This window comes from Pagrus major, chromosome 9 (genome assembly GCF_040436345.1).
Source record: "Pagrus major chromosome 9, Pma_NU_1.0".
NCBI lineage: Eukaryota > Metazoa > Chordata > Actinopteri > Spariformes > Sparidae > Pagrus > Pagrus major.
Window position 1 is genome coordinate 26,789,579 of NC_133223.1, and position 22,390 is coordinate 26,811,968.

The 22,390-nt window shown below is 40.2% G+C and overlaps 1 protein-coding gene across 1 annotated transcript in view; it reads left to right on the forward strand.

Moving 5' to 3' along the window:
* pth2ra (parathyroid hormone 2 receptor a) overlaps window positions 1-22,390 on the forward strand; it is a 63,016-nt gene that overhangs the window by 25,987 nt on the left and 14,639 nt on the right. Inside the window, exons 9-12 of the mRNA XM_073473170.1 lie at window positions 2,104-2,257; window positions 6,514-6,574; window positions 13,891-13,957; window positions 20,917-21,011. Coding sequence (XP_073329271.1) covers window positions 2,104-2,257; window positions 6,514-6,574; window positions 13,891-13,957; window positions 20,917-21,011 — 377 coding nt within the window. The remainder of the gene's footprint in view (window positions 1-2,103; window positions 2,258-6,513; window positions 6,575-13,890; window positions 13,958-20,916; window positions 21,012-22,390) is intronic.

The following is a 22,390-nucleotide window of genomic DNA, read 5'->3' on the forward strand; positions in this document are numbered from 1 at the left end:
ACTCAGGATGCCAAGGGTGACTGGTATGCTATTGGCTGCCCAGGGACAATTTTGTGCATTTTTTTCTCGAGAGCCTGAGTGTGCTCATTGAGCCATGGAGAAGGATTTTTCATTCTGACCTTGAGAGGAGCAGTCTGGTCAAAGATAGAGACAGGGATATTGTTGTTAAAGAATTAGCTTGGGTACCTGTCACTGTTTCTGCATGAAAGAGCTCGAGGTTGAGGTATTGGAGAATCAGCAGTGGATTAAAACATTAAAAAGTACACCACTCACTCCAAAGGCCAAAAGTCCAACTGGCAAACCTTGTACCACTGTCCTGCATGTGCTCTTAAACTAAAAGGCTCAATACGATCCAGGAAATCATAGGGAAGAGAGAAGGACAACATTCAGCAATACCAAGGATGAGTACTTATTTATGTGGACTTATTACTTATTAGGATGAGTACCATATTTGAGTATAACAAGAGAGAGGAGCTCAGAAAATACATGTGTCAAACTCAAGGATCTCTTCGGAGTATCATCAGAATAGATGTGTACCTTTAGATATCTCCGGTGTTAGAGGTTATCACAGCAGCAGTAGTTGTTTATCTGGCCTGCAAATTCATTTTAATTTTTATAGGATGGCCCCATCAGTGATTGATTGCGATGCCACTGGTCTGGTCTGTATAATGGGGCTTTTCCACTGGCACTTTCGGCCTGCTGAGTCACCAAGCAGCACTGATTTGCTTTTCAATTACCAGTTTTACCGTGACGCCAAAGATGGACCCTTTCCAGAGTTGGGCCAAAGAGTGCCCGTCTGCTCCAAGCAGGCAGCACGTCTTGTGACCGTGGCAGATGAATAGATGAGCCCAGTCTTCCTCTCAAACAAGCCCGTGCTGCAATTCTTAACTCACGTCTACGCAGGAAACCTGAGAGAGAGGCGTTTGAAAGACTCTAATGTGTTCCTGTTTGTATTTTAATGTTTCATCGTGTTGACTTTCAGCTGTTTCAGGAGTCGAGATTAAATTACAGCTGGTGGAAAACCCAACTTTTCCTGACTTTTTTGCGTCTTCAAAGTAAAAGCTTTTAAATGACTGAACAACATGGGACTTTTATTGTGTTTAGCTCCAAATTAGCGGAGCTTTGTTAACACTGAGGGGGAGCGAAAGTACTCACAGCCACTCCTTTGATCATCATTGATCAAGACAAGCATGTCATTGGTGAAACACACACCTTCAAACAGGTAGCCATGTTGAAAAGGTGATGTATATCCCTGCCGCGCTGGGCCGACGTGCTGAGTCAAACCAAGACAAGCCAAGCCAGCGGATGACTTCATTTATTTAACTACAACTACACTGCTTCTGTTATTGACCAAATCCTCATTTTTAATGTTATTGTAAAATGAGATCTTTAATTATAGAGATTAAAAATAATGGTTTTCAGTTAAATATGTGGGCCCAAAGTCTGTAACAAAAGAGGACCCAGCGAAACAATAAAGATATCCAATGAATTTCAAAATCCAAAAAGCAATTAACAAAAGACAGGCAAAGGAAAGTCCAAGGGAAAAAATAAAGAGAAATACAAATCTGAGGACAATCTAGATATCAGGCACACATGAGGCCCGGGGAACAGGCACAGGAGAGCAAGAGACGTGGACGGTAACAGACAAACCATCAAAGAATGAGGGAACGACACCGGCTTAAATACAAACTTAACTTACGAGTGGACGATGCAGGTGGAGAGACACTGGGGACAGGTCAGTGCTAATGAGAAAATCAGGCTTGGGAGGAGCACAGGAACACAGGAGGGAAACAGAGAGTCGAAAGTGACAACAAGACACACGAGGATATAACTACAAAATAAAACTGGAATTAACTAACCAAAAACCAAAACCATGACGAAGTGGGTGTCTACACTACACTTATTCTTTCACTGCTGCTGTTTTATGTTGCCTCACTGCGCCTCAAAATGTAATCACATCACTGACTCTCTGAGTTGCACCTGTGATGTGAGAGTATTTTTTGTGAAACGCTGTGCTCAGAAAAATGTGTCAACACAAAGGCACACGAATAAAGAGGTACGAATATGATGTGATGAAAGGTTCAATGTTTTTTTTGTTGTCAGATCGGCTGCAAGGTGACAGTGCTGCTCTTCATCTATTTTCTGGCCACCAACTACTACTGGATCCTGGTCGAAGGCCTCTACCTCCACAGCCTCATTTTCATGGCCTTCAGATCAGACTCCAAATACCTCTGGGGCTTCACACTCATCGGATGGGGTAAGTGGAAAACAAATACAAATATAGATACAGACGTTTAATACAATCCCCCAGTTGCTTTGGAAATAAATGAAGCTGAAGGTCTGACTGCAGAGCTCGAACTCACAATCCAGTCGCAGTTGCCGTGTCAGTGTATGATTAAATATACAGACAATACAACACATAAATGAATTCTACACATTACGTAATCGTTCGTCTGCAGAAACCACATTTTAGGGGAAATGTCTCATACAGCAGTGATAACAGCTCATATATAAAAGCCCACGGGTCATTAATATTGTATGCTTTGGTGCATACAAAGTGCTAGACTTGAGGATCAAAGTTTTATAACTCAAACAAATCAAACGTCTTTATCCCACCGCTTTGAAGGAAACTATGCACTTCTGACAAATAGATTTATCAAAATCAATTATCATCAGAAAAATGAATAGACAAATGAAAGACAGACCTGATATTTAATCTGAAACAAAACTGTTGTGAGTGTTTCTCGTGTTTGTTCTTTCCTTGAGCACAAATATGTGAGAGTGTTCACACAAGTAGATGAAAGGTTTTTGCCTCCTCACGGAAAATGTTTGCTCTTTTCTTTGAAGTCATGTTAGCAAAAAGGGGAGATTTTTGTCTCGTCAGAAGCCGGCTCTCTTTTTTGTTTGTACTTTCTGCACACTTCTGCCAGAATTTAAATGGCTGATTAGGCTTGGTTGGATTAAAACCCAACAGTCACAGTATCATTAAAAGTACTCAAAACAATTTGTAGGAATTTACATGTGCTAATCACTTTTTTATTGGCCACATGTGAGCGGATTGTAAGGTAACGTGAAAAAATGAGAGCTTCCTCGTCTCCCTCGGTTGCCTGTACAAACTTGTAGATGATTTGTTGAAGTTGTAGCTGGACTGTTGACTGATGTTGTCTTTGTGAAGGACAACAACGCAGTTTTATTTTGGTGGAGACACAGGGGGACGTGAGGTGCCATGAAAGTCAGTCGTTGACCTCAATGGAGATTCTCCATCAGTTGTTGCATTATTGATGTGGTATAACAGCTACTCATCTGAATGTTTCCTGGTCTGCCTACTGATTTTGGAAAAAAACAGTGGGACTTCACCACAAAATAAAAAAACTGATTCTGTGAGCTAGTCAGAAAGCGATCACACACACACAACAACACAATTCCCAAAGAAATAATATATGTTAGAGCAACAGTTGAGAACTTTGAGCTTGTGTTTTGAATGGTTGTAAATGTAGAATATAAAGAGTGAAAGAGGTGCAGCATGACGTTAATCTGTTTCCAGTGTCAGCTTTGGAAATTGTTGGCCTCCTGTGGACCTTTCTTATAAACAATCTTCCTTCCAGTGTTACTCACCACAGTGTTTGTGCGTAGCCCTGAGGTCCAACAAACCTCTTGAATGCATAAACCACTGGCAGGACTTTGTGTCGTGTCACCCATAGAGTACGTGCACATGTGAGTGAGTGCACATGCATCCTTGCGTACATGCACGAGAGAAAACAAACTGGAGCCCCTCTCATAAAAGCATCGCTCCACAGTGGTGCAAAACTCCACAGGCTACCTTTTGAATTGCCTCAGAGCCATCGTCTCCTTCTCACATGAACCCCTTCATTTTTTCTGCAGATGCCAAATTATTGTTGCAGCTGACATTTTGTGCTACTTTGACTCGGTGGTGTGAATTCATTCAGAGATAAGAAAGTAATAATTTGCTAGCGGGTAAAAACAACTTTTAAGAGAGGACGTGTGTTACAGATTTCACTGTATGTTTACAACAGAAACTGACACTTAAATTCCTCCTCGGTCGCTCTTCCTGTGGTTTCTTCTATATTTTCCCATTGAAGGGTTTTTGAGGGGACATTTTACATCATCTGAATCAAGAATCTAAGGTTAGAGGGTGTCCTATGATGTACAGATTGCCTCCAGGCAATGTGATATTTGGCTGCACAAAAAGAAAAAAACTTACTTGAATTGATTTTCATTAATCGTTAATAAATAGCTGCCTTCATTTTTACTTTTAGATATTCAGGTTCATACTTTTATTTTGGGGTCCTAGAAGAACAGGTTTACAGACTTTAACTTTCAAAAAACAGATTATTTTTCTCTTATGGTGCATTGCTGCAGCATCCCTTTACACACTAAAGCTCAGTTTTAGCTACAGAGTGAGACATTTCGCCTCTGTTCAATCTTTGATGAGAGTTGCACATGCAAATTACTTAACAGGCAGGATGTAGCCAATCAGAGGCAGAGTAGGGTGGGCCATGTCGAGCAAGGTAGTGTGATCTAAAATAACGCCGCTACAACAGTAGCAACTGTATGTCAGCTGACTGACTGGAGTGTATATATTTCATAATATATTTATATAATGCCTGTTATATAGTGACACACATAAGTTATGGAAGCAAAGCCTGGACTGTAAACAAGACGTTTCAGGCGGTGCAGGAGCAGTGTTAAGCACAAAAATGCTACATAACACAATAAAGGAAAGGCAAAAACTCCAAAATCATAATATGACCTCTTTAACACATTCAATTAGTTCCTTTTTGTGAACATGGATAGCAGAAGCACAAGGTTTGAAAGAAAGCAATGCTATAACTGTGATGCCAATCCCACTCCGAGCAGGTAAAATGGATGAAAATGCTCTCATTTCCATTAGTAGCTATCATCAAGTTGAACAGTAAATATATCTCATTATCACAGCGCTGCACTCTCCGCCACTCTCACGCTCCCATAGTGCACTCTCAGCCTCAGACGAGATAGAGCATTCATTTAAAATCTGTCCATCATTGTTGTGTTAAACTATGGGGGAACACTTATCATCCACTTTAAGTTGCATGATAACTGTAATAGCGCTGACATGTCTAGATTAGGGTGCTTACAGAGGGTGAAGTGAACTTTTCTTTGAGCAAAGTCGGGTCTTGTACAATCACGATCTAATGCAATCACCTCTGCTCTAAAAGCTCTACTCAGGAGGACACATACAGTACTTAACTGCAACAAGTTCAATTCACATTGCCTGCTTGTTCAGCAGCTACATAATTTACAATTCAAGTGTTCAAGTTTGCAATTCAGCTTCCTACTGTAAAAGTAGCAGACAACTTTTTTTTTCTGGGCTTGTTTTAAGAAATTATTTTGATGTATCTACAACACCATTTGAATACTTTATTTCTTAAATCGTCAAGGGGTACCATTTGCATTTTCTAAACTGCAAATAGGCTGAGGTAAGCAAATCTTAACATAGTCTTAAGCCGTTCAGAAGTGTCCCACAGGAAAGGCCTAGGTGGACGTTTGAAAAGAGCCTCCACTAATAAATTAAGATGGCTTGAATATAAAGAAAAGAATAAGTTCACCCAAAAATCTAAATGAAGTCATCGTTATCTACTCACCCTCATGCCGATGGAAAGTCAGGTGAATTTTCTTGGTCAACAAAACATTTCGGCTTCACAGCAAATCAGCATCGCAGCATTCTCCTAAACAACTGAAGTAGATCGGGACTTAACTTACAAATGTACAGAAACAACCAAATTTCAAATCGACAAATATATAATTTATTACAGTTTTTAAAACCATACACATAGAAATTATGCAGGTTTATGTGTTTTGCTCTGTTTTTTCAGCTAAGCACATGTTTTTGACCATTTTATATGCACAAGGTAAGTGGAAATAAGGAAATAAAGAACTATAATGAGTTTAATGCTCCTGTTACTCTAAAGCAGGGGTAGTTTTTCCCTGGGCGTCTGGATATTTATTTAGAAAATCATGTGAAATGTTTTGTAGACTAAACTTCACTCGATTTTCCCAGTGGACTTTTTATAAGGATTTCTGAAAGTCTAGACACTTCTATTGTGTGATATGATAGTAAGGGTGAATAATATATTTTCCACAGGCTAGCAGAGCAGATTTGTCAAGTAGCTTAGTGTCATTTTACACCAGTGGGACAACCAGAATTTATCCCACTGACAGAAGAAATAGTCAAGATACAATAGCTGGAGTTTTATCGCTGTTCTAGTGAGTGAAAGATATGAAATTGCTGCTTTAGTGGACTGATGACACCTGTCAGTATGCCAGCAGTGTGTTGCACCGCATACAAAACACAGGGTGCATTCGAGGTGGGGGTGAGTGTGTAGATGTCTCTAGTTACCTCTACTTCTGAAAATGAACGTAAATGGGGTTATGAAATGTGACTCGCACAATGAATCAGACAAAGAAAGTATAAGACATCAGCACAGCTCATTGTTTTCTTTTGTGTAATTTCAGGTGTTCCAGCTCTTTTCGTGGCAGTGTGGGCGATTGTCAGGGCAACGCTAGCAGACGCAAGGTGAGAGAACAAGCCACACTGTGTCTTAAAGCTTTCACACCTAAAAAATAAGAAAAAAACAAGATAAAAAAAGGTCGGCGAGTCTAAAGGCCAAACTTGAATACAAACATGAAAAGAGAAATTGCATGATGGCGTAATTAGAACTTAATCGTGGTGACATTTGAATCATCAGCGACATCCAATTAAATATGCACCATTTAATTAGCTAAATACATCTGAATAAATCAGCAGTTGCTGTCATGTCAGGTACACTGAACATTAAACCTATATGTGACTGTTAACCATGGGGTTTTATCTGCTGCTGTAATAGCCTCCACTCTGTTGGGAAGGCTTTTGGAGCCCGGCTGCAGGGTTGAGTAAGTTCAGCTGCATTAATTCTGCTTCCTCAGAGGTGCTGTACTGGGGTTGAGGTCAGTGTTCAGAACAGTCACGCTCTTCCACACCAAACTCAAACAACCATTTCTTTACAGAGCTGACTTTGTGCACGAGTCTCGTCATGCTGGAAAAAGGAAAGGAAGCTGAATCGAGCCGTCCGTGGCCAACCTGTGACGACCCCCCTTCTCCCCCTCAAAACAAGCATGTGTTGCAATCGCGACCAGAGAAAAAGACATTTTTAAAAGTGTCTGTGGGTTCAGCTCTCAGTACTTTCTACCCAAGTCTCTCTAGTTTCTCTCTCGTGTTTCTGTTTCATCACCTTGGCTGAGGTGTGAATAATTTGAAGGAGATGAAACGTGTTTAACACCGAATCAACGGATATTTTTCAATAATCCTGCGGGGGGGTGGGGTGGGGGGGCTGCTCATTTGACCAAAGTTGGGAAGTGACGAAGAACAAATACTTCGTTCCTGTACTTGAGTAGATTTTTCAGGTATCTGTACTTAACTTGAGTATTTATTTTTATGACAACTTTTACTCCCTACATCTGAACACAAACATCGGTACTTTCTACTCCTTACATTTTCAAAAGACCTCATCACTTTAGTTTTAATGCATTTAAAACTAAAGTGCAATGCATTTTGAGGGGAATTTTTATGGATTTATGGATTATTATTATTTTGCGTCATTGCACTCCACCTTCCCGAAAACATATCAGTGCATATCACAAGGCAGACGTAGCAAGACGGAAACAAACAGAGAGGGATACTCGGATATGGAGAAAAGGCATGTTGGTGTCTCATATCTGCAGAGACCCTGCAGCCCTCTGCCTGGATTTTCTTGTTTTCTCAAATTGTTGCTGCTCAGGACGCTTTACCAACCCAAAATGTCAGAATTTGACATTCTGACATTCCGTGAGGTTCAGTTGCACAGAGGGATACCTTTCCTCTTATATTTTGAGTACATTTCAGAGCCTGTATTTTCTTACTTATACTTGAGTAAAGAAGTTCAACCAGTACCTCTACTTTTACCAGATTCAATTTTTTTACAGAAGTATCTTTACTCTCCTCACAGGTACACCTGTGATCAAGACACGTGTGTTATTAGTTAGACCATCATAGCAGGTAGCCCTGTTGTAGTGGAAATGCAAATCCCCCATATCAAAGTCTGTCACCTCAACCAATCAGATCAACAGTAGTAGAGTGCTACCACCAGTAATGCCCGTTAGTAAGCCCAACTCTTACCAAAAACAGTCGAGACAAGAGCAGAAACTTGTTTTCCATTGAGAAAAGCCATCAGTGCTGTTTTTTGCTCTTGAAAAGAAAAAAGAAATATACTTTCTAGTTCTGATATAACTGATGCTATAGCAGCATCTGCGCTGACCTCGTTAGGAGCTGTCATTGTTGTTTTTTTTTCAAATGAAAAGTCACTTCCTTCGCTAGTCACACCTAAACCACGGCTATAGCTGCCAGTACTTCCTCGTAGGACCCTGATTGGCTCTGGCAACTTTGGTTTGGCCACAAGTTCACAGTTTTAAGCCGGACAAAATAGATTTGGGGGATCAGATGATCTTGTAAATCAAGCTGACTCATTTTACTCAGCATGAAAAACAGACCAAATGTACACAAAAGTATGTACATATTGGCCATAAAGTGTATTTCAGGGCAAAATGATGGATCCAGCAACCTACCGTAGCTTAATATCTGCTATAGCAATGATTGAGTGCTGCTTTTCATATATTCTGATGTAATGGTATTTCCTGTCAAACATGACCTCCCTCTGCCTCTCAGAGACGTCTGATGACATTCAATATTTGCGTCACTGCTATTCAGAGGTTGAAAAAAAGCCTTTTCATACCGAGTTTCACAGGCTGAGTAAGAATCATTGCCGACTGTTCACAGCATATCTGCCTATTCTTTAAATTGATTGCACTGATTCATTAGAGCCTGCCTGTTAATGCACTTCCCACCCTCCGAGCTTTAAAGTCTCTCCAGACAGGGTCACAGACAATGGGCAATAATGAATACACATATTATTTTAAATTCTATTTTTCACATTTGTTAACATCACAATCTGAGCTTTCATTTAATGTTCATTGTGTGACTGATGCTCAGTGGCTGTTCCCTGGTGATGGATCTGTGACTGCCACAGAGAGTAAGTGGTTCATGTAAAACACATTTAGCTTAGTTGCATAATGCACTAATACACTATCACCTGTTACCAGTTAAGCTTTTTACCTGTGGGATGTTACAAACAGCTGTTTTTGGAGGAGTCAACAACTTTTCCAGTCTTTTGTTGTTCCTTTCCCAACTTTTTTAAAATCTTATTTTAAATTTATCACATTCAAATCAAGCAAGTAAAGTCGATGTCAAGTTGATGAGGTGAAACACAACATTTTTCTTTATTTAACAGGTATGTCAAATGACTATTAAAGAAGTATTTTACAATAATGGCAGTAAGATTGGTTCGGATGTTGAAACTGCGTCAGATGTCTGTAGACGTCCAAAAGGGTTCCTGGCTGGACATCAAGATATTTAGCTTTCATGAATATCCATAGACATCCAAAAAGAGTGTGATGTCCAAAAGTGGTCCCAGTCAGACATTCAAATATTTAAGCCATTGTACACGTCCAAGAGGGGTCCCAGATGTGTCCATGGGGTTATCTAGCGAGACGTTTAAAGATTTGACCCGTGTTGCTCATGAACAGATCTCCAAAAGGGCTCCTAGTCAGACGTCCAAATATTAAAACTGTTTCGAACGTCCAGCACAAAAGTGGGTCTCTCCTGGCGGACGTTAAACTGACGTGATATGAGCGTCTCCCTTGACATCGCGTGTTTACTGGGAAACTGATGTCATTATCAGAGATCCTTGATTGATTAGTTTGGGAAGAGGGTTTACTCGAGACATATTTGAGAAACCAAACTTTGTGACAACTTAGTTTCTATCTTTTGTTGTTCATTGTTGAATCCCTAAAGGCTGGTATTTTTTGTTGAACTCTGGACTTGCCCTACCCTAACCAGCAAAAAGCCACCGGGATAAAGTCAAACTGTTGGTGTATAAAAAGAAGAAGAATTTGAAAATGTGAATGACACTGAGTTGTTCTGTCAATCTTTACACATCCAGATGCATCGAACAATAGCATAACCGTCAGTGCTAAAAAAAGATTTTCAACTGAAAATCTAATCAAAAAAGCGACCTTAAAATCCAATTGAATGATGGATTTGGAGAATCGTTACACCCCCATTGTTTGTACTGCTTCAATTGAGTATATGTTGAAAAGGATTAGCAAATAATCACACTCTGTTTCAATAATGATCTACACAGCGTCCAGATTGCAGAAACTTATTAGGACAACTTTCAACACTGCAATCTAAAAAAGCCATTAAAAAGCCATCATGTCACAAACAAATATGCAGAAATTACTTGGAAAGGGGACAATAAGAGAATAATTCAATAGTCTCAACAGCCTCAGGAAACAGACTTATTTGATACTCAAATTCAAAACAAAGCTAGTCATACAACCTCAAGGTGGTTTTTTTTGCTTCAAAGAGATGTTTGATGAGAATCATCCTCACAGTATTCAAAGCCTTTCAGTGAAAGCTGAACCTTTTAAATTGAAGAAAAAGAAAGTGGCCAGTAGTTCTACCACACCAAACTTTAATTCGGACAATCAGAACAAGGTTCCCTTAAACCTTACACTTACTATGTCTTTCAACCGTAGTGAGTTACAGCAAGAACATTGTGGGCTGGAAAACAGCCCACATGTGGGTGGCAACAACGTTGTGCTTTCCAAGTTATAAATTGCCCGTTGTTGTGACTTTCTGTCCATCTGCTGATGCTGTGAGCTGTCTTGGTTGTTTGTTCTGAGCTCTGACTCACTGCTGAACCTGAACACAATATGCAGGTACAGAAAATCGCTTTGCCAGAGGTCCTGATGATTCATTAAGTTAATTTGTATTCTGTTCAAACTGCAGATCTTGGAGGGAGGAAGCTGTGAGATCATTGTTTATAGTAAGGGCGATACAAAGGTGTAATTTGTTGAATACGGCCATAATTGGAAGGTAGCTCCAAAAAATAAGGGGCAGCATATTATTGTCGTAACTGACAACTGCTGCTCTTTGATAGCTATCTGTTAGCTGATTAGCTCTTGCCTCAGTTAGCTGTGGAGCAAGTGTCCCCACAGGCGATGGGGTTCAGCTCAACCTAATTGGCAGCCTGAGAGTGAACATGGCAGGACACCGAACTGGGACTGAACAAAGCCTCCAAGACAGACAGAGGTCAGTTTGATAACAGGGGGGGCACTAAGGAGGCGATTTACAGACAAAGACTCTGACTTTAGGGGAGATAAGGCGGCAGTGGGTGTCGAGCCAGAATATTGTCATATCTTACTCTTGTGGAAAGACAAACCAAGACTGTTTTGGTGAGTTTTATTAAGTTTATGTTGAGTTGACTTGCAATTAAGCTCGTCATAGTTGGGTAAAAGAGATAAACTTGAATTCAGAAGGTGTATGGTTGTATTTTTTTTCTGTTTAGTAAGGAAAATAGACGAGTTGAGTTTATTTTGATCATTTATTAAGCTAACAGCTTGCATATACTGTATCTCTCAGGTGAAATATATGGGAACTATCAGACTGCCGCCCCTTGCCGGTATAAAGTGGCATCATGAGACAGGCCGGGGCTAGCTGGTTAGCATGCTACTTCAGTAGACATCTCCACAACACAATACAGCAACGTCAACACTGTTGTTTCCTCACACTCTGTTGATAATTCTGGCAATATCTTACAAATTGCTAGTAGCTATATATTAAACTGTGCCTGTATGTCAACCAATCACATTACAAACATTGTTTTTTAGGGATTTTTGTCTTCTTTTTCTGTTGTGTCACTGCCCTCATTCACCCTATTATTTCACAGAGATCAGGGGAATTATTGCACTTTCTCTATAAAAGAGAAATAGTGTGCTGTTGCTCTCCAGGCAGTACAAAACAGGTCAGATTACACTCGGTGACCTGAAAAAGACAGTACAGTTATAACATATATCCATCTATTGTGGTGACGTTATGTCAGAGAGGAATTGGTTGAGGTCATGGTTATTGCTGATGTATTATATTCTCCAGTGCTTGACATTTCGAATGAATGGATTACATAGTTCGTTCATGACGACCTTTGACATTCAGTAGGTAAAAAGGTAAAGTTGTTAAAGCTGACAAAGTTTCACTCTCCGAACTCCAACTCCTAACCTGAACATTCACAAAGTGTAGCAGCTATTAAAGTTTAGGAAATCCATGTGTGTAATGTACTGCATCTATACTCTCATGCAATTTCCATCACATTACATCGGGGATGCAAAATAAACACACAGGCAGGCTTTAAGTCTTGTTTGTGATACAATTGCATAATCATGTTTGCATAATCCCCTGGGAAATACTCAATATGGAAATCTATATGTTTGCATAATGATGCAAGGTTTCCTTTGAAGTCAAAAAAAAAAAAAAAAAATCCAAACTTGATGGTTCACATACGGAGAGAATGCCAGGCCGAACTCCCTCACGCTTATTTTGTACATAAAATATTCCCACAAGAGTTTCGCTCTCATGATTAGCACATGGCATGACATGTGTGTGATGTAATGAACTGTAAAGTATTAGACAATTTAAAATACAGAAAAAATAAACGAGAGCACACAAAATAAGAGAAAAGGGGTAAACGATGTTACTTGTCCAGGTCATTAAAAAGACTATAAATTCAGTCACGACATTGCCGTTTAGGTAACGCTTACTCAGAAAGCCCATGTCTATAATGCATTATAACACATTGTGATGATAATTATGCCTTAAAAACGTACTTATAATGCATTATAGTTTACCTATAGTTATAAGCAGTAAATAGATATTCAGACTGCTTCACAACTTCACTTAAAGCAAACACTGTCCATTTTTTTTTGGTGACTTATAACCAGCGGTTATGGAATTTGTTAATTGTTTTAAGTATCTGGGTACATATATATATATATATATATCTTAAACTGAGTTTCACAGACAGTATTGATTTAATATGTGAGAAAGTCAGTCAGAGACTGTTTTAAGTTAGGGGTCAGTGTCGACATCCTGGAAAAGGTGAATGTCAGTCTGATAGAGTCATCCTCGTTTTTACTATTCGTGTTTGGTATGGGCATCTGGTGTTAGTAAACGGAAACAAGCTAAATAGGATTGTTAAGACATCAGGGAAGATAATCGGCCACCAACAGAAGCAGCTGGATGACACAGCTGTACGCAGGAAAGCCCTGTCAATCGTGAATGATAAAACACTTGAGTTTGAGCTGCTCCCCTCAGGGAGACAGTACAGAATATCTCTGGCAAAGAAAAAGATCTACAAGGGCTGGTTTATCCCAAATGCAATTAATGTAGTCAACCAATTACAGTAAACTTAAATATGAGAGTGTAAGCTGAACACTATGGGTATGAACGCACTGACAGCTATAAGCTGAGAGATCTTTGTTTTATTGATGTGATGTGTCTTGTTTTTGTTTTTAATCCTGTTGACTCCTGCTGCGGCTGGAGAGTCAAGTTGTTCTATTCCATTCTCATCTTGTGTTTTTGATTTTTGGACTTGTTTTGTTTTTTGGTTGTCATTATTAAAGTTTGCTTCTGGTTGTTGAACCTGCCTGCCTCTGTGTCTGCGTTTGGGTCCCTTTTTTTTGATGAACCCCGCACAAAAAGTGAAATTAAGCATGAAAAGGGTTAAATTTAGAGTGGAAATGTAAAAAGACAGAAAGTGAAACATCTACAAATGATCAGCCCTCCTGCCGTTTTTCTCCATCTTTACTTTCTATATTTCTGCCTCTGTTGCATCTGTTGTTTTTATTTCTTAAAAAACTGTCTTCTGCCTCATTATTCCTGATGCTCTGACTGCGTCCCCTCCTCTGTATTTGTGTCCACGGCAGGTGTTGGGAGTTAAGCGCCGGGAACATCAAGTGGATCTACCAGGTTCCCATCCTGACAGCCATTGGGGTAAGACTGTGAGTGTGAAATACACAGTTTCAGTGTAACTTGAGAAGTTTGCAGCGCCTACTGATGGCTTCAAAGTAAGACTGAACTCTTTTGAACAGGGCCAGGCATCCCAGATTTGGGGCTTGTTTGTGCATGTGTGTCTTAATTAGGGCATAAATCAAAATATAAATGTTTTAAGACTGGATGCAAACGTTCCTTCCTCACTCCAGCAGGTGAAATCCTATTTAATGGAAGAGTCCTGTGTCTTTCATTTTCTTCTCCTTGCAGCTCTCATGTCCGGCAGCGATTTGTACTAGTGTCCGACTGATTTTTCAACAATTGTGTAATTACAAACTGCTTCCTGCCTGCTGACCTCATTGTTCAGCGTATTATGAAGCCTCATGGAGGAATGGAGAATCGTTTTCACAACTAATTAAATCCTGACTTGGATGACTGAAGAGTCTTAATGTTCTGCATGCCAGGCCTTGTTCTCAGACTGGCACCATACAAACACAATCTGGTGATGCGAGAGGCGGGCCAAATGCTTTCTTTGGTTCTGTTTATCACTGTATTACAGCTGGAGTGAGAGATTTTTAATTCTGTTATAGAGGAACACACAGATCTATGATTTGATTGTACCCAGATGTCCCAGTTTGTTATTTTATTCTACAAAACTGTTACTGTTCTGAAACTTTGGACTCTGTCCCCATGTTCGCACGGTTTCTGAACTTGGTGAAGCTCAAATTATATTTTATATTGCTCTCAAGTGCAGCTGCGTGTCAAACTTTCACTGCACTACCTAACGATTTTTTGTCTGTGTTTATCAAAATAAAAGACCCAAACGCAGACACAAAAGTAGGTTGAACAGCTGAAGTCCAAATATCCAAAAATGCCAGTAACAAAAATGCAACAAGGAGAATCAAGAAAACTAAAGAGTTATACACACACACCTTATGACACATAAGAATAAACTTTCAACATAAAACAGGAAATCAGCAGAACTTAGGACCATAGGACCATGACACTTTATGCTACTTTATACTTCCTACAATTCAAATGGAAATATATTATATTGGATGTTATTCTCGGTTTTGTTTAAGTATAAAGAAAAAGGGACCCAAATGTAAGAAAAAGGTAGGCTGGTTGAAAGCAAAAGCGAGTTTTCATAAAACGCTTATCAAAAATCCAAAGCCCAAACTCAAACAATACAAAATCCCCCAAAAATACAAAATAGAAAATACAAAAGGAATACAAAAAAAAAAACAGAAAAAAACCAAAACAAAACCCCCCCCCAAAAAAGGGAGCAGGTAGCGGCAAGTCCAGGAATAAAAAGTCAAAAATTACAAAAACCAAAAGGGTACAAACCGATGAAGAGCTGGACACATGAGGAATAGATGAACTATCAAAGACGGAGGGGAAGACAAGGATTTACATACACAGGGAGTGATTAACTGATAGGACACAGGTGAACACAGAAAAAGGGCGGGAAAACAGACAAAGGGAGGAAATGAAAAGCTAAAGGTGAAACATGGGGACAGAACTTCAAAATAAAACAGGAAATAACAAAAACAAGAACTCAAACTATGACAGATTTAGCTGAAGAGCAATATATGAAGTAATCAAACTTCACCCCACCTTAAGCTGTAACATTAGACGTGATATACACGTTCATGCATCATTAATTATAATGCAGTATATTAATGATTCTGAAATGGGCCATTCTGCGTAATGAGCACTGGTATTTAAGGTATATTTTGATGCTAACAACTTTTTTCTTTTACTACAAATGACTTTGAATGCATGACTTTGACTTGTAAGAGAGTATCTTTACGCTGTATTATTATTTTACTTCAGTAAAATATCTGAATACTTCTTCTACCTACCTGTTCGTAACGCATACGAAGTTGGCATTTAAAGCTCTCAGAATCTTGTTTATTTGTTTAGGGTTGATTATACTTCCTGACCTAAACCAGGAAACTATCCAAAATTTGAGTTTTATTTTGGCAGAAGGTCTTTTTTAACACTGATACACCGAGCGATTTAGCGCGCGCGTAATCCCCCTAATGTTGGGGATTAAAACTCGTGTATTACTACGTTGGCACCAATACAGAGATTCTCAGCCTAAGCCTTGAACTGAGCGTAGTAAATTTAATAACACCACCCACGCAGTGAAAGCAGCTCCACAGCAGCAGCTGTAATTCTCTATCAGTGTCTTTGTTCGGCCACAGTGCTGCTGTGCACTTGCGGAGCCGGAGAGAGAAGCTTTGGGTTGCAGCATCATCTGGGTGTGAAATTAAGTGGCAGTGATGAAAGGCGTGTTGATCAGGGTTTTTCAAAGCACCCCCGCTTCCCCTATATTAGTCATGCCGACAAAAATATAAAAGAAAAAGAAAAAGAAAGTGAAGAATACTTAATATAATGGATTGTGTCTCTCTTACAGGAGGAGGAAGTATTATGTTGCCATGGATTCAGTGGTCTAAAACTTGTCCAGCCCATATTTGTTTACATTTTGGCAGATTTGTAGACTTTTAAACACAATGATCTCAATAATGATCTCAGCGAGCGTCGCTCCTACTAAATCGAAAAATAAGTGTATTGTGGATGTCTGTGTGTTGTGATGTGTTTTGTGGCTGTCAGGCTTTTACCTTATTTGCCTCCGTGAGCTATCTGTCACAACAACTGCTGCTCTCCATATTTGTTCTTCTCATGCCGCCCCGCCTGATGCTCACACACACACACAACGAACCGACCTTATCACCTGACAGAACATCAACACTGGATGAGTCTGCCAAACTTTGGCTCCTTTGGCACAATTTAAACACTGATGATAAGGTATCATACAACCCATTCCAGAAAAAGTTGGGATGCTCCGTTAAACAAAAATAAAAACAGAACTCAATAGTTCTCAAACAAACTGTGTCGGCAGCAGTTTTGCAAAGTGTTCCTGAGCCCATGTGGTACTATCCTTTATACAGACATGTGGAGAACCTCGCCCGGTCCTTGCTTGTGAACGACTGAGCTTGTCGAGGATGCTCCTTTCATACACAATCATGATACCGTCACCTGTTAAAGGTCATACTGATAACATTTTTACATAGGCAAAACATTTTAAATAAATAATAAATCTACAGAGCTTGTAGAGAGGTGATTTCTTTTCCTTAAAAACATGAGTATGATTGTGAATCAATAAATTAAAAGCCAATTGTAAAACACTGTTGGTGTCACTTGGTATCTGTGTGTGGGAAAAAACACAAGAACAGCTGAGTTCTACAGTATGCGTCCGTATTCTGTAATGTATAACCTTAACGTTAGCTGGCTAGTGTTAGCAACGTTAGCTAACATTTTAGCCAGCAGCGTTAGCAACATTAGCTAGTGCAAACCAGCAACCGTTTGAGGGGGGCAGATGATTCGAATAAGAGCGCTGTAGTAATAGAGTCCTAACACCATGGACATTAAACGTTATCACGCCGAACACGGAGAATCATTGACTCGATAGTCCGTCTTTACAGGCCGACTTTGGGTTCAAACTATTCTAACTCTAACTTTACAGCTCGTACACTGATCAGTTTACATAAGTATTTCACTTCTAGCGATTTAATTTATGCTTCAAAACTCAAAAAAGTGGTGATCATCTTACGATAGTATCATAAACTTCTGTTTGCCACAGAGATTATTTTTGGCGGTATTCCAAAACCCAATGGAAAAATCCCATAGGCTTTCTGTCGAGGGGAAACCAGGACGATGCTATACTCCGGGTTATCCTACAAAAATACGTCATCACTGCACCACTCTATTGATGCACGACAGCAGACTGACAAAACCTTCTAATTTTTAAGTCACAGAAAACTCCCCAGCTGCAAACGAAAGCAATGAACCAGAAGCATCACCTGCACAGAATAGACAACTACATCAACTTCTCTGAGTATTGGCAAGCTAAAAAAAATATGTTGTGTGGAAGTGTTGCATGTGTTTGTAAGAACCAATTACTGAAAAATCAACACCTACATCTGAAAAACACCTGGAGAATGACCGGGGCATGGTTAACTGACGTAGATACAACTGAGCAGAAAGTAGCCTCACAGTTAGTTGGATGTGAATGTTTTTAATGATCTGCGGGTTGTTCCCAAATCGAAGAAGCTCAGCACAGACATGAGGTGAAGGCTAAATTAAAAGAGAAACTGAGAGGAGCAGGAAGGACAAATCATTATAAAGTTTCACTTTCCTCCTGCCTGTTACTGCCAAAATGAGGTGATTAATTTCCTTCAACTAAACACGTATTTAACTGCATTTGCAGGCAAACTACAGCTAAATGTAGAGATTGTTGACGTCGAGCAAGCTACTAATATATTAACATAAAGCGTCCTTTCATGTTGTTCGTTATAAAGTAGTGATGGATAAGACGTACGTGATATTTCCTCATCTTTCTCTCCAGCTTCCTCTAATTCAAAATTCAAATGAGCGTCATGGCATGAAGCAAGAGAAATTTTTGCCAATGGAAATCATAAGCAACGGTCTCTACCCCTGTCTCTACCCCCCGCACTGTGCACGGCTCCTCTTTGTGATTTGGAGCCCATCATACGAAGAAGACACAAAGTAAGGAGCGAGACGATAGAGACAGTGCTTGATCACGCAGCATCTTGCTGTGAGAGCCGTCTTCAAAAAAACTCTGAATTAATGATCAAACCTCTGAAAAATGGCACGTTTGTCGAAAGACATGTTCGCTGCCAAGCTGTGATTGGAAATAAACCTCCCGCAGATTGTAATCAGACTCAGCGCTGCTCTATCAGGACTAATGCACTGCTGGCTGGTTTATCTCCTGAAGATACAGACCGCATGCCATAACGCAGACTCAACTAACTATCGTTATCCATTAATAAATTAGACTGCCAATAATTACTTCCGTTGTGTCAAAAGATTTTGAAAAGGCTTCATCTCAGGACAGATATTATTTCTGTGTAAGAAATAGCTCGGGGAGAACTACGGGTCGTAATAACCTCACATAATATTCTCAGATTGGTTTTTAACAGCACGGCTCTGGGATGAAAACGTTGGTCGGTAATTGGTCCACCTTTTTGAGGACTGCCTTGAAATTTTGCACACACATCAGTGGCCCCCCGTCGATGAGTCCTCTCTTTGGTGAACCTGGGATTTACATCTAACACCACCACAAGGTTGACTGAGAAGGTTGATTGCCATTGCCTCGCAAAATGACTCACATGAGACGATTCACAAAGGAATATCTAAAAGAACCGAATGTTCATCTGTCGCCCCGTGCAGCCAAGTTTCTCACACACAAATTAAACATACCAAGGACATCGGCTTACTTATAAAGTAATGATATATAAGGTAATGATACATTTTGTTACTACAGTTATCGAACACTGACATTATTAGCTGCTCCAACAACAAAGTGAGACTTCAGAGAATAAGCTGTGTAAAAGCCACAAGCGGCTGCTGTTGCATCTCCAGTTCAGTTTTGCCACCCCTCTAAAGGAACCTGCAAATTAAATGCCAAGCTCCTGTCACATGGTGTGTATCAACACACATTACAAGAGACATCTCATAAACTGTGTTTGTCAGGTGCAGGTTTGGGTTTATTCACAAAGACACAATCATTCCACACGAATGGTGGCTTTGATTTTCATCACCGTCCTGCATGAGTAATGTTTTGTGAAGGACTAACATGGTGCTGTCTGGAGGTTCACTGTCAATGATTACTTTTCCTCTCATCACTTATTGTTGGGGCATACTGGGTCAGACAGCACCTTCTCATTAATTTATAAACCAATCACACGTGAAGCATTGCCTCCTCAGTGCTGCCATGAATACTCAGCAATCTGTTGCTCATGTATGATGTGAAGGAAGGACAGAGGAAGACGAGAGGGAAGGAAATCATCTCACTCTGATGTGACGACATGCATAAGATTCTTTGAATTCTAAAAGATTCTTCTTCTTTTTCTTTTTCTTCATCTCCTCCTCCTCCTCCCTCTTCTTCTTCTTCTTCCTCTTCTCCTCCTCCTCCTCCTCCTCCTTCTTCTCCCCCTTCTCCTGCTCCTGCTCCTTCTTCTTCTTCTTCTTCTTCTTCTTCCCCCCTCCTCCTCCTCCTCCTTCTCCTCTTCCTACTCCTTCTTCTTCTTTTCCCCCCTCCTCCTCCTCCTCCTTCTTCTTCTCCCCCCCCCCCTCCTCCTCCTTCTTCTTCTTCTTCTCCTCTTCCTCCTCCTTCTTCTTCTTCTTCCCCCCTTCTTCTTCTTCTTCTTCTTCTTCTCCTCCTCCTCCTCCTTCTTCTTCCCCCCCTCCTCCTCCTCCTCCTTCTTCTTCTCCTCATCCTCTCCTCCTCCTCCTCCTATTCCTCCTCCTCCTTCTTCTCTGCCTCCCCCTCTTCTTCTCCTCCTCCTCCTCTTCTTCCTCCTTCTTCTTCTTCTTCTTCTCCTCCTTCTGCTCCTCCTCCTCCTTCTCCTCCTCCTCCTCCTCGGTTTAGGTAAATGAAATAAAAATGAAAGCTGAGAATCAGAGCCCCTGTTTCCTGGAGGCTCGTCTCTCTGTATACAGAGCTGCCATGTTGTTGTATTCTGGCGCTGTTTGGTTCATTCTCAGGATGAAACAGGTTCGGGGGTCCAAGTCTGTTAAGCCTCAATTTGCATCTTTCAAATGACTTGGCCTCAGTCTCATTAAAGTCTGTGAAAAGAAAATGGCTTTCTTTCTTTAGCTGTTATGAAAAATGTCTTTATTCCACAAAACAACAGGTCACCTCAGGACACTATTGTTGACCACAAAATTGATTCATAGCCCTTCAACACTTATTTCATCCTACAATTGTTGAGGCAAATGCACAGATCACGTTTTCTTAGAAAGTTATATACAGTGGTACAGCTGTAGTTGTACTTGTTGCACTTTAAAGCTGAAATCATTCACGTTTTCATGGTTTACAGTCTGTACGGTGGAGGATTAGAAACTGAGTCATCTCTGTTCTTCTGTTTCAGCTCAACTTCATCTTGTTTGTGAACATCGTACGAGTGTTGGCCACGAAAATTCGAGAGACAAACGCAGGGAGATACGACACGAGGAAGCAGTACAGGTTTGTACTCAGCTGACTGAATCTCTAATGAACCGGCAGTTCATTTGGTGTCCCGGGTCGTAAACTCTCTCTGTGATGAATGTCAATATATAGACAATCTATCCGTGCATGTTAATACTGCAGTTCACCTCGATTTACAGGCCGTCAATGAACCGCAGTCTGATATCAGAACAGAATGTCAATGTCAATTATAACCAAGGGCAAGATCTTTTTTTAAAGGTGCTTTAGTGTCTTAACAAACTGAACAAACAAACTCTCTCTGTTTTTATGACTGAACAAAGTGAATAAACAGACTGACATTAAAGGACAACACAGTTTCATGCTGTTTGTTTATATGTGGCGGACCCTGCCACCTCTCTAGCTTCAAAAAGTGTTCTGGGGACTTTATTTTCCTCTGAGAACAGCGTGTTTATTCACTTTTTGGTTCGTGTTATTACCTCATTAATATTGTAAATATTAAAATTCTGAGTTTGAATTTCTTCTTAGTGCCAATGGGGTGATTAGAGAAGGTGACAGATGAGAGGTTTGAGTGGAGCAATCGGAAACAGCACGTTTCATCTCTTGCTGAATGATTGCATAGTGTTACTGTTTGCTGCTGGGAGAGGGGGAAATGAATTACAGCCTTGTAGCATACACCAAGAACACAAGTCTTTCTTACCTTTAAAGGATCAAATAAGTTGGTGTTATTTTGTTTTTGTTCACAAAATGTATTTAGTTCGTTGTTTCTGACTTCCCAAGCCCGTTTGTTGCTACAATGAAGGCATGACTCTTTCAAGTTCCCATGAAACCTGTTTGCTGTTTGCTTCATTGTAGTTGCCCGTTTCCTGCAAAAAAAAAAAAAAAAACAGGCAGCTAGGGAGGGACAGGGAAAACAGTAGCGAGGTGGTTTCCTTGCAGGGTTTGGCCAATTAACAGTACAGTTACTTTTTGTACGTTAACCCTTTGTCCAATTCAGTTATACACAGGGATGTTGTGGAAACTTGAAAAAGTCAATTCCCCGCATTGCGACTGTTTGAACAAATTTATGCCCCCCCCCACACACACAAATACACACACATGCACATACACGTGCACGGATATAATTTGTTCTAGCTTATTCTCACATCTGCAGTTAGCACCGTTTTTTCTCCCCTGCTGGAGCTGGCACCAGTCAGTCAGATAAAGACGTTTTAATGACAGTGTATTTTCTAAAAATTGTATTGAATGCTGCAAGCGAGGTTGCTTTGTGTGGCTGAGCAGACTGCTAGTCAGAGCAGATGATAGTGATCGGGAGATGAATGGGAAGCCAAATACACCGCATTGCATGCAGATGGAAAAATCTAAGTGAAGTCAGGGTGCCTCAAAAAGAAAGTAGAGAAGCAGGTAAATGAAAAGAAAAG